The 13,490-nt window shown below is 35.6% G+C and overlaps 1 protein-coding gene across 2 annotated transcripts in view; it reads right to left on the bottom strand.

Moving 5' to 3' along the window:
- The window catches only part of GAS2 (growth arrest specific 2), a 131,209-nt gene that overhangs the window by 74,844 nt on the left and 42,875 nt on the right, over positions 1–13,490 (bottom strand). For both annotated transcript variants that reach the window (XM_043580826.1, XM_043580827.1), the window contains exon 4: positions 5,246–5,387. In XM_043580826.1, the coding sequence (XP_043436761.1) occupies positions 5,246–5,387 (142 nt within the window). The remainder of the gene's footprint in view (positions 1–5,245; positions 5,388–13,490) is intronic.

Below are 13,490 nucleotides of genomic sequence, written 5' to 3'. Positions count from 1 at the left end.
CACACAGCCAACACAAACACAGAAAATAAAAATAAAGAACAAATCACACACATTTGCATGCTAGCACAACAGATAGCAAACCCTTTTCTTGCTGAGTAGATTCTTTCTCTGAGAAATAGATGAAGGATAGTCACTGGCTTCCAAATCCTATAATCATCCAATGACATAATGATATAGACACAATTACTGCAAACACAACATTACGCATTTTTAAAGTATTCCCCACCCCATCCTCCCCCCCCCCCCATCTCACAGCTCCCTGGAATGTATACATATTGAGCAATGTAAATAAGGCTCTGGGAAAAATAATTACACTTGAAAATTTCTAAATTAGTATAGTAAAGTAAATTACAAATAATAAATCCCCTATACAAGAACATTGCTAATGAATGAAAAAATTTCTTACTTAAAATATCTTAGAGAAATTCATATAAGAGCACCAATATTGGGAATTCATAACTTAAAACTTTTTAAGACTGAGAGTATATCATAGATTTTTGGTCTTAATTTAAATGATAAAAAATGAACCATATCAAAATATCCAGCACTGGGTTACAAAAGGTTGTTAAAATATTTAACCTTTGAAAATTATTATATTTATTATTAGGGAGAATATTAATACATTCTATTAACTTCTATAGACTGAAAACCAAAATGCTTTCACACCTAGAATCTTCTAAACATTTTTTCTTCACCATTAAAAGAAAAGTTCATTTCTTTTAAAATAATTATTGGCGGGAGTATTTCGTCTTTAGAATGATAAACTACATACTATTAAATTTAAGGAAGCATTCATGTTCATCTTTTGAATCTAAAGCACAATCCTAAATATTTTTAAAGAATCCAATGAAACCAATTGTGAGACATGGAAAAAAAAAAAAAACAAATCTCCTCTAGCCACTGACCTATATGTCAGCATGGTTTGAACAGTGGGGGTTGTAGCTGAGCATTATATGCAGACCTGTAAGGGTAAAGCCTGCCCCGCAGAGCACACAAAGATCCACGTGGTCTATTCTTAGAGCAGTATAAAATTCACCAAGCACTTGAAATGTCACTTTAACTTCGACAATGGGAAATAGCCCTTACAATTCTCAGTGTGTACAATTCTAGGCCAACAAATAATTCTCTATGCAAATTGGTTCCAATGATATCTTAATATAAATAACATTAACTGCTCATACTTCAGATAGCATGCCACCTCTATTGACTGATGTTTGTTAACAGACAATAAGAAGAAAATAATATCGTTTATAACCTGATTTCTGTTTGTCTTTCTTTCAAATTCTGAAAATACTTTAATGGTCATTTACTATATATGTGTGACCTCATGTTCATAGCAGATTGTAGGTTTTCTATATCCTTAAATAGTCTCAGCAATATTTTTGGTTCGTATCCACAGATGCCTCTAGTTTGTTTAAGATATCACTAAATGTCATAGAGTCAGTTCATTTCCCTTTGTTTTACTATTATTTAAAAAAAAGCATTTCAGTGGACATTCTGGTGCTTACTTCTACTTATTTCCTTTGGATAAACTTTTAGAAGTAGAACAATTTGCTGAAAATAAATAAATAAATACACACTTGTGAGGTCTTTAATACATAAGGCCAAATTGCCCTCTAAAGAAGGCATGCCTATTTCCAATTTTCTTCAGCAATGTATAGAAGATCCTATTTTCCCACATACTCAACCTAAATATATAATTTTCTTCTATTTTGCTAATTTTCCATAGCTTTTATTTGCATTTACCTTATTGCTAAGGTTTTGTATCTTTATTAGATTTTTTTATGTCTTCTATGACGAGGCTGTTCATGACTTTTGTCCGTTTTTCTATTGCCTCATTTCTGAAACACTATTTAGGATAGAGTGAATTTATGATCTGAGAGTTGACATTTCACAGAGGAATAATTATCAAGAATTTCATAGAAGATAAACTGCAGGTTATACCCTGTATGTGATTATATCGGGTGGCATAAAAAGCTATCTGCCAAGAATCAAAAAGACAAGAAGCATGAGAGAAGCATATGGAGTCAGCCGCTATCCATACACCCCAGTTCATCCCTGGCATACCTTCCCCACCACTGAGATTTCTTGTCATTAGCTGTTGTGGAAAGAGAACAGATTGAGTGAGTTGGGAATCTAGATCCCCTTGCAAATAACTGTACAAAGAAACACTGCAACAGAGGGTAGCATATCAGTTGCCACAAAGATAAGAATGCTTTATGCAGGCAAAGACCTTTGAACAGCTAAAGACAGAAGCCTCTTGATACACACTCAGGACAGTGATCTACTTTATCATTCATTCAAACAGATTTTTCCCCTTCATCAGGGCATCTTTTCATTTATTTGCTGTTCAAAACACCAGGACACAAAGGATGCACTTCATCTTGTGTGTCACTGAAATGAAATCTTGAGGTAGGAAAAAAGAAAAACGCTTGCCCTAAATTCTCTTTCAAAAGTGAAGTGTGAAAAGACATCAAGCAGAGTACACAGCGTTATTGTTGCAAGAAAGTCAATTCTGCAATCCGGAGTCCAAGGCCATCGGCAGTGACTCAATCGCTTCCTTACCCACAGTGAATAATAAGAAAAATCTAAGAAGAAAGGGTTCCACTTGGGGAAATGGAATTTCTCATTGTCCTTCTCTTGATTATCATTAGCATCTATGGGCACAGCTGTTTCCTTTCTCTGAATAATCCTAAAGTCAACGCTATAATATTGGCTCCCTTCTGTCTCCACAGGGTCTATTATACCTCACCTCATGTCCTATTCTGAGCAGCAGAAATTTCAAATTTGTCTTTCACTGAGCAACAAACCAGAAAGCCCAACTATCTGATTTAGTTTGCTACCGAGAGGCTTAAAAATTACTCGAAAACTTGGTGTCATTAAACTTTCTTAGATACATAAATACATTTTAATTGCAAGTTATAATATAGAAGATATTCAAAATGAAAGAGGTTTCAATAAAATACTCAGTAGCTATTATGCATAAATTATCTTGGATTTTCTTTTTATAAAGTCAGCGTTTTTTTTTTTCTTTTTCAAGCAGAGTGAAGAACTAAGTCATCGCAAAATTCAACTTGACATAATTTTATATGCTGCAGAGTATGTATTTATATACCAGGACCTTTATTATACAGTTGCTTTAGGCTTTATTGTTTCAAGATAAAATGTATTGCTTATTATCCGAATGGGGTTTTAAAAAGCCATCCAAGCTTCTTGGCTTCCAACCAAAAGTTTTATTACTTCAATTAACAAAAGGAACTCAGAGGCAGTGAGAAAACTGAGACAAGATCACACTCCCATTCCCAGCTCCTCCTCATCCTAGGGCAGTCACTGAAAAAGATGTTTCTTAAATGAAAACCAGTACAACAAACAAATGCTCAAGTAAGAGAGGAGTTTCCCCACGTGGTAGTTCCTTTCATAACGCAGGGGCACTGCAGAATTTTAAATCATGATGTTGTTTGTCCACATAGGAAGAGTATACTCCTTGTGACTAAGATCTGAATTTTTTAACTTATCGTTCATTCATTTGCTCTTTCAAACATTTGTGTGTGTGTGTGTGAACAATTCCACCACGATCCCCTCCTATAATTCCTCAATCGTATAGTTTCCCATAAACATGAAAGTTAAAATCTATTTGTAAAATTAGCAGAAGACTGAAGAAGAGCGATATATGTACACACATCTTCCACCAAGGTTGGTTTACTTTAATGTGCGGAAACAGTAGTCAAAGCCCATTTATATAACGATCATTCAAGAAGCACATGATTGTGTCTGGTAGGCTACTGTGCAATTCTTCCAGTTTATTTTTTCTTTCAGGTATAGTATAAAATATTCTCCTCATCTAAATTCATATAATTTTCCTCTCTGCTGAGAGAATTCTCAGAAATTTGATGGCAATCTTTTCCACATCACCTTCCCTCCTCTTAGTACAAACACAAATTTCCATAAGCATATAAAATGAGTAAGATTTTAGCTGTTAACCATCAATTTTCCTGGGTTCAGCAGGGAAATGTTTTGTGAGGCTTCGGGGCAAAAGGTTATTCTCACCGTTTGGAAGGCAATTTGTATACCTGTTCTCTCTAAAGGATGCTCTGCTTACTCTGATGCTAATATTTGGTATTATGTGATTTTGTGAATTGATTTTTAAAGCCTCAGTAAAAGAACCAAAGCTCCCATCCTTCCCCCACAGATGTCTCCATTCTTCACTCAGTTCTATTTCATTATAATGGGACTTTAATTCCGATACTTTACGTGCAAGAGCTATACTGGGCAGAGCTGACACAGGTGGGTTCAACATTTAACAGTAGCATATCAAGTGATGTCAAAACACTGAACCATTCGGGGCGCCTGGGTGGCGCAGTCGGCTAAGCGTCCGACTTCAGCCAGGTCACGATCTCGCGGTCCGTGAGGTCGAGCCCCGCGTCGGGCTCTGGGCTGATGGCTCAGAGCCTGGAGCCTGTTTCCGATTCTGTGTCTCCCTCTCTCTCTGCCCCTCCCCCGTTCATGTTCTGTCTCTCTCTGTCCCAAAAATAAATAAACGTTGAAAAAAAAATTAAAAAAAAAAAACAACACTGAACCATTCAATGTATGTTTCCTCCCAAGGAAATACAAAAGCTTGCTCTGTGGTCTGGAAGTGGATTTGCCAAAATTCAATTATATAAGTAAAACAAGTAAAAAACCCCATAATTATCTGGGTAGGTTTAGACACTAAAGTATCTTTTATTTCATCATCTTCAATTATCCCAATCTCCTGCTTGCTTACCTGATTTTTAACTCACTAAAAATAGATACATAAATAAACGTCCATTTCAACAAAGATAGAGTTTACAGGAAATGGTGTTTCATCCTTTTGTAGAGGTGAAAAGACAATGGTGCCTTTATGGCTGTAGCAGACATATAGAGCTACTGTTCTAGTCCAGGTTAGAGCCTGGTGGTAAAATTGAAGCCTACATTTTCCAAATACCCGAGTTTTGCATTGTATATACATGATTTTAGCTTGGAAAGAATGGCACTATTCATATTCCTATCTTTTCATGCATAAAGTGACAAACAGTAAAAGGGCATGCATATTTTTCTACCTTCAAAGATTCAAGTTTACAGCAAAACTGCAAGTTTACATGAAGTTTTTCAATTAACCTGTGAAATGACCACACAAACAAGTTTTGATAGCTATACAAAGTCTTTGATAGTTATGACAAAGATACATAATAATCTTATCAGCTAAAATTCTGAAGGAAATACATACCCAAACCTTCAGATTCAAACAGACAGGTTTCATCTACCCCTAAATCTCGGCACCAGGATAAGAAATTTGCTGTGTTGTCTCTGGCAAAAAAGGAGCCTGAGGGCGCAGAGGCTTTGCATGGAATCTTCTTCAAAGGCAGACGCTGAAAAAAAACAAAAAAAATCTCACTCTGGTGGAAGGTCTGGCAAAGTCATCACAGCAGCACATTAAGTAAACATTTATGTTTTCAACAAAATGTTTTAGAATAACCTCATGTCAATAAATAGGTTAGTGAAGAGCTATAGAAAAGGAAGTGAAATGCACATGACATTTAGATGCCATTAAGAAACTATAGGGGTGCCTGGGTGGCTTAGTTGGTTAAGCGTCCTACTCTTAATTTCAACTCAGGTATGATCTCACGGTTTGTGAGTCCAAGCCCTGCATCAGGCTCTACACTGACAGTGCAGGGCCCTCTTGGCATTCACAGATCTCTCTCTCTCCTTCTGCCCCTCTCCTCCACTCACTCTCTCTCTCTCTCAAAATAAACTTAAAAAAAAAATTCTAAAAAACTGTCCATATAAACAAATCCTTGCCTTTTCTACTGTCTAGTAGAAATACACATAAGTCCCTTCCCTGGCTCAGAATGCCTCTTTTCTTTCTCTTGTATTATTATTTTTTTTTTTTTGGCTTTATCTTTCATCCAAGTACTCTATCATTACTTCTCACAAATTATTTATAAATGTATTTTCCATTTGTGAAAGAATGAAACACAAATATACTATATGAAGATAGATAATATGTAATACACAAACCTGCATTCTTATGTGCCTACATACATACACATATATCAATATATTATATTATTAATATTTTACCTTATAATATAAAAATAATTCTGGTTGGATTTCTGCTATCTGACCCTGAAACATGTTGACATTCTTCTGGGATAAGAAAATTCTGAAGATAAAGGGAGGGTGTGAACCTGGACAGACTTTTTTATTAACAGTCTGTCATAAAATTTTAGCTAGGAAATCTCCACTGGTACCATAACAAGTGTTATAAAGAACTGTGTGGGCTTTCTTTCTTTAATAGAACATAACCAATTTCCATGGCATTCCAGGAAGTCACAGAATGCAATTCTATGTGATGGGAAAGAGTGAACAATGCATTTGCATGGTGGAGGCTACATAGAGCTTTGCCTCAAGGAGAGAAATTCACTTTGTGATTTAAATTCATAAATAAATGTTTCCTCCATTCATTGTAAACGAAAAAATAGAAGCAAAATGTTGTTGATTGTTGAGTTCATTTGCAGGAACAGCTATAAAAAATGAGATAGTGGCCTTAGTAGATTGGTGAAGTCCTGCTAACATCATACTAGAGTTCTTCCTGTCCAAAGATTTTATAGCCACATACCTAAAACATTCAGTTACTACCTCACTTAAAGTCTGTGTCTGTCCAATCACAAAGGTCTTTTTCTTGCCAACTGAATTTAACTTAGAGGAGACATGATCAAGACTTTTTCACACAAATATGTCTATAGTTATATATTTTAGGCATTACTGCCATATACATAAATCATGTATGGGGCTACTTATGCAGCAATAACCCCTTAACGATTTTGGGTAAGTAATGGTTTTGAAATAAATGATTTTCTTTTTTTTTAAGTTTATTTATTGATTTTGAGAGACAGAGAGGGAGAGAGCAGACAGGTGCATGTGCACAGGGTGGGGAAGGGGCAGAGAGAGTGGGAGAGAATCTCAAGTGCAGAGCCTGACATGGGACTCAATCTCACGAACCATGAGATCGTGATGTGAGTGGAAATCAAGAGTCAGATGCTTAACCAACTGAGCCACCCAGGCATCCCAAAGAAATGATTTTCTATATGAATTGTAAAAATAATCAGAAATAGCATAGTTTAATATTTCCTCTAAAAAATATTCACAACCATCAATCACTACTTATTAAAGTTAAAATATATATATCCTAAATCTAGCAATTCACTTCTAAGTATATATCCTAAAGATATAATAGCATTTGGGCTTAAAAATATATATACAAATATATGTTGAACAGAAAATATAGAAACAAGAATATGTCAAAAGAGGGTTGGTTGGTGGAATAATACATAGTATACATACAATGGAACACAAAGCAATTATTTTTAAAAAGCAAGGAAAAAATGTATGTATATTGAACTATACAGATATTCAGTATGTACTTGAAAATAATTTGCCAACAGATATGTATACCACAGTTTCATGTTATGATTGTGTGTACATGTGTGTATACATACACACACTATATACGGAGAGATACAGATGGCCATATATAAGGTTAAGTTGCATATAAATATGTTGTATGATAAATATGAGTATCATACTAACTTAAATAATGTTAGTTTAGGGAAAATTAAAGAATGACATGCATTAAATTGATCGTAATTACCACTGAGGAAGGTGATTGATGCATATAGTTTCATTTACTTCATTACATATTTCCAAACTGAGTAGGATGATTTTAAATGACTTTAACTATTTTATCAATATTTTCAGATTAAATCGTCAAAATCAGCCAATTGTATCATTCAAACATAAAAGAGGATTTTCTGGGAAAAAAATCTCTAAGAGATGACTATAAAGTTTTTTATGATGTGACTAAGGCAAACATCATCTCTAAAGAAAGAACATCAACAGATTCAAACACAGCCACATTAAGATTTACCACCTCAAAAAAAAAAAAAAAAAAGATTTACCACCTCTATCCCTGGGTGGGGAAAGAAATAACACGTAAAGCTATTTAAAACATAGGAATGAGTTTTCATATAGGAAGTATAACCTAGAAATTATAAACTATTTGACACAGTTAAGGGCACATTAAGGACATAACGGCTCACAGCCTGTATAGCAGAAAGGAATACAATATCCATATTGCACTCGAGAAGCTAGAGATTGATTTGACACTTAATCTACCAAGGGACACATTTTGAGAGAATACTCACAAGAAACAAGCCCTCAAATATCATTCAGCCTACTCTTGAAGAACTTACAAGGACAAGCACTGAACACAGAAATGAAAATAGCATTTTTCCCCTATAAGCTTGTAACCTTACAAAGTCATTTACATAACATATACCTGAATGTAAGTTTTATTTAAAATTCATTCATATTTGAAGACATGAAAGTTATTGTAGGCTAAATAAAATGAAAGCTGGCTACTGATACTCCATAACTTGGGAATTTCCAGTGCAAGGAATTCAATAGTAATAGCAATCTAACAAGGTGTTATTTAAGTGATTTATAGGGTGTTTGTTTCTGTTCTGGAGCTGTCAGATTTAGTGCTTCCGTATCACCTGAAGACTTAGGAAACTTCCAATCTCCATCCAGATGAAATGTTTTATTTGGTAAAATTTGAAAAAGTCATCCTCATTGGTCCAAATGGCTAACTAATTGAGCCCTCACACACAGTACCTATAAAGGTCATAACACATAACCAGGAATAAGGATCTCTGTGCACTGGCTAAGAGAAGTAGCACACTTACAGAATCTATGATTCTTCCTGGTTGAACACCACCCTCAAATCAAAGGTCTTTCCAGGGTTACTGTGTCATTTATAATTAAGAGTCCTAGGGCAGAAGTTTGATTTCATTTGAATTACAGAACAAATGATTTAATAATATCAGCCCTCAATCCTTTTGAACTTAAAATTGTTTTTGACATATTTTATACCAAAGTATTTATAAAGTTCTAAACACCTTGGCAATTATATCTCTTCCAGTTCTGTGATTTTCTTTCTTTTTTTTTTTAATGTTTATTCATTTTTGAGATAGAGAGACAGAGAAAGAGGGACAGGGTGCAAGTGGGACAGGGGCAGAGACAGAGGGAGACACAGAATCCAAAGCAGGCTCCAGGCTCTGAGCTGTCAGCACAGAGCCCAATGCGTGGCTCCAACTCACAAACCACAAGATCATGACCTGGGGTGAAGTCAGATGCTCAACGGACTGAGCCACCCAGGTTCTCCCTGTTACTTTCTTAATTGTTAATTTCTTTAGGTTTTCATGAAAATCCTGGGGTCGGGGGTGGGGGGTGGGGAACCAACTCTGGATCTCTTCTTTAATATCAGTAAACAAAATAAAAACTAATAAATTGGATAAAATCGAACTATTTCCTTGCCTAGAAAATCTTGAAGAAGAGTTTTATTCCAGAGAACTGCTATAAGTAATCATGGATGTGTACACTTGAAAAGCTGAAAATGGACTATAGATATGGAGAGAAATACTTCTGCCCTAAAGAACTGGAGATTTGAAAGGGAACCTCCCCACAGGGCTCATCATATCGTCCATATTAATTTTCCCTTTACTGCTCACCTCTTCAAACAACTCCTACAACATTTAAATTATAGACCATCTCAATTATTTACTGATGTAAGTTTTTCCAGGCAGTGTTGTTACTCATTATGTCCCCAAAACCTGACTGATGAATGGTAAGACTTGCATGAATGCTAAGACTTGACCCCTCAAACTATATTGGAATCAATGTAGGGCAGGAGCAAAGTTTTACATCGGAGTTTTTTCATTCCCAGGGGGCACATTTCCAGGGCCTTTAAAATTCATTAAATTCATAGGATAACTTATACATTACATTATTTCTGTAAACTAAGAAATGTATAACTGAAAAATCAAAGTAACACCTTTGAACTGTTTTTGAAAGTTACTGAATATAGAAGGGTGAGTACAGAATAATCACCCCGCTGAACCGAGACTGGGTCAAAATTTAGGCTCACTGACTCACTAGCAAGAGTCATGCTACTGTATCCCAGCCTCCATAGCATGGGATTCGATATTTTGTGTTAGCAAAACGAGAAGTGACTCTCCATCACTGGGATCACATGCAAGTAGTCAACGGGGTGCACATTAATTTTTCTAGTATCGAGTTAAATGTTTGTATTTTTTTCTTTCAGTGGGATTAACTCAGGATATGTACTCATGGCCCCCAAAATACTTACAGACTGGATGATTAATATACAAAAGAATGGTTTCAATTCTAAAGTGTCTTCCCATTCCCTTCTGGCAACAAACAAGTTAGGTTGCAATAAAAAGAATTTAAATTTACTTCTAAAGGCTTTTAATTTTTTCCATTATCTGCTAGGGCTTTAGAGGCCAAAGTCAGTTATCTCACCTTCTTGGGATACTCTGGGCAAATGACTTAATGTTTCAGTGCCTCAGCCTCCTGTTCAAATGCACATAGAAGACAATGCATCTCATCGGGTATACGTGTGTGAATGTGAGTTAAATAATATAATTCGAGTGCAGAAGCAAGTGTTTCATAAAGTTTACTCCACTACCATGGGAGTACCCACTAGTGACATGGGGCTAGTAAACCCTTTGAACTGTGGTGCAACTAGAGAACTAATTTGTCAATTTTACTTCATTTTAATCTCCGTGAGATGGTGGATGTTAGCTGAACCTATGATGGATTCATTTTATAACATATGTAAATCAAACCATAACGCTGCATGTCTTAAACATAAACACTGATGTATGTCAAGTATTTCTCAATAAAACTGGGAAAATCCATTTAAATTTCAAAAGTCACATGTGGCTTATGGCTATCCTATTAGCACATTCATAATAGAGAAAGGACAGCTGCTTTTGGGGTTTGAGGGTCCAATATTTGGCCACTTGACTAGTTTCCTTTGAACTAATACCATTTTCATTTCTTTCAACTACCCTCAAAACCAATAGTTCCCCTGGATATAGTTACATGAGACACACAATTATATTGGTCACCTACAAAGAGTTAACTTATATGCTGCAGAGCTCAACTTGTGTATGTCCTAGTTAAGGTTGTGAGTGTTGTAGCTTCAAAAGGGCAGCGTGATTACATATAGTACTTATAGATCTATTTATAATTCTTACAATAGCCTACACCTAGAGAAACAGAATATTACTTAGTGCCTTACTTACAAGCAGTACTGACTTATTTATTTTGGTCTGAATCATATGGTGGGTGGCAAAAGAGAGGATTAAAACTGTGAGTGACAACCATGCTTCAGGCACACAAAACTTACTTTCATATAGATTATCCTATTTCATTCTTAAAAAAAAAATGATGCCTTGAATTAGGTAGGTAATAGTTTCTACATTTTCCAAGAAGAAAAAATTGAGCTCATACATAGTTTAAATCAAATTATTCAATCTCTTATACCCATATGCTGCTAAGTGTTCTATAATAGCTCACCAATGCTTGGAATTTAATATATTTCAGCAGTTGATTTATTTTCCCATTTTTTGGCCAGGTAACATTAAAATGAAGAATATGTATTCTCTCTCCCCTGTCAAACTAAAAAGAGAATAGAGAGAATAGCATCTCTGGTCCTCTGCACGCAGAGAACTGAAAATTTAATACTAGTAGTTTAAATAATCCATTCTTCACCAAAGTTTGATTGCATCTAGTAGACATTTCAGATATAAAACAGAAGACATACATAAAAGAAGATGTGGAAATTGCCAAGAACTAATATCTTTCCTTTTCCAAAGAGTATATAGAATGTACTGTTCAAACACACAGGCAATAAAGTCACTCTTTCCATGATGGAATTAATGTCTCCACTTGTATCCCCTTGTTGCTTTTAGTTTCACTGATATATTTTATGGAAGAAAACCTCTCAATAAAATTATTTGAACATTCACAGTATCAAGGTATCTAAACAGAACTACCAAGTGGCTTTGGAAAGGATGAAATTGTATCCTTTAAGATCAAAATTATTAAAATGAAAAATAGGAGAAACTTCTTTCTGGTGCCACCAACCTCTCCTGGGAATTCTGCAATAGGACTTTATGCCTCAGACAGAGTGAGCTATGATTTAATACAGTCACAACTGAACTCACTGGATTTAACTCAAAATGAACCTCTTCTCTCCTTTCCTTCTCCAGATATATTCTACCCTAGAGAGAACAGGTCTTAGAGCAAAATTTGGTGTAATCTCCATGCTGTATGGCATACAAATATTCACACAAATTTTTTAAATATTTTTAAAAGGTTTCTCACATCAGAATTCTGGTATACCCAGTAAATCATGAGGAAATCACTTAAATAAATGTAGAAAACATGTTAAGATTTTGAATCATCTGAAATTGAATCATCAGAAATATACTTCTGGCATAACGTAAACTGATGCTGGCAATGAAGTCCAAGCCTAGTGCTCAAACTTCAGGCTGAAAGGATGAGATGGATAATGGAAAGTTAAGATGGAAATGAGTTGAAAACTTGCATCCACACAAAAACCTGCACATGGATATTTATAGCAGTTTTGCTTTATTCATAAATGCCCAAACTTGGAGGCAACCAAGATGCCCTTCAATAGGTGAATGAAACTGCTCTACAAACATCCAGACAATGGAATATTATTCAGTACTAAGAAGACATGAGCTATTGGGACGTCTGGGTAGCTCCGTGGATTAAGCATCCGACTTCAGCTCAGGTCATGATCTCACGACTCATGGGGTTGAGCCCCACGTCGGGCTCTGTGCTGACAGCTCAGAGCATGGAGCCTGCTTCAGATTCTGTGTCTCCCTCTCTCTCTGCCCCTCCCCTGCTCATGCTCGCTCTCTCTCTCTCTCTCTCTCTCTCAAAAATAAATAATAAAAACATTAAAAAAGTTAAAAAAAAAAAAAGACATGAGCTATCCAGCCTTAAAAGACATGTTGGAGCCTTAACTGTATATTACTAAGCGAAAGAAGCCAATGTGAAAAGGCTACGAATCTCATGATTCTAATTATATACAAAAGGTAAAACTATGGAAACAGTAAAATAATTAAAGGATAGGGAAAAGGGAAGGATGCATAGGTGATTCACCATGAGATTCATCACATGGGATTTTTAAGATGTGAAACTAACTTTTAAAAAAATGTTTTTTGAGTTTATTTTGAGGGAGAGAGAGAGGGCAAGCATGAGCAGAGGAGGGGCAGAGAGAGGGAGAGAGAGAATACCAAGCAGGCTCTGCACTGTCAGTGCAGAGCTTGATATGGGCCTTGAACCCACAAACCACGAGATCATGACCTGAGCAGAAATCAAGAGTCAGATACTTGAACAACTGAAACTATTCTGTAAGATACTATAATGGTGGATATACATCATTACACATTTGTGAAAACCCACAGAATTCACAACCAGGAGACTGAATCCTATTATAACCATGGACTTTGAGTGATATTGACGTGTCAATATAGGTTCATTATTTGTAACAAATGTACCATCCAGTTGTATGT

Source organism: Prionailurus bengalensis, chromosome D1, assembly GCF_016509475.1.
Source record: "Prionailurus bengalensis isolate Pbe53 chromosome D1, Fcat_Pben_1.1_paternal_pri, whole genome shotgun sequence".
NCBI lineage: Eukaryota > Metazoa > Chordata > Mammalia > Carnivora > Felidae > Prionailurus > Prionailurus bengalensis.
This window is presented reverse-complemented; position numbering and strand designations above follow the sequence as displayed.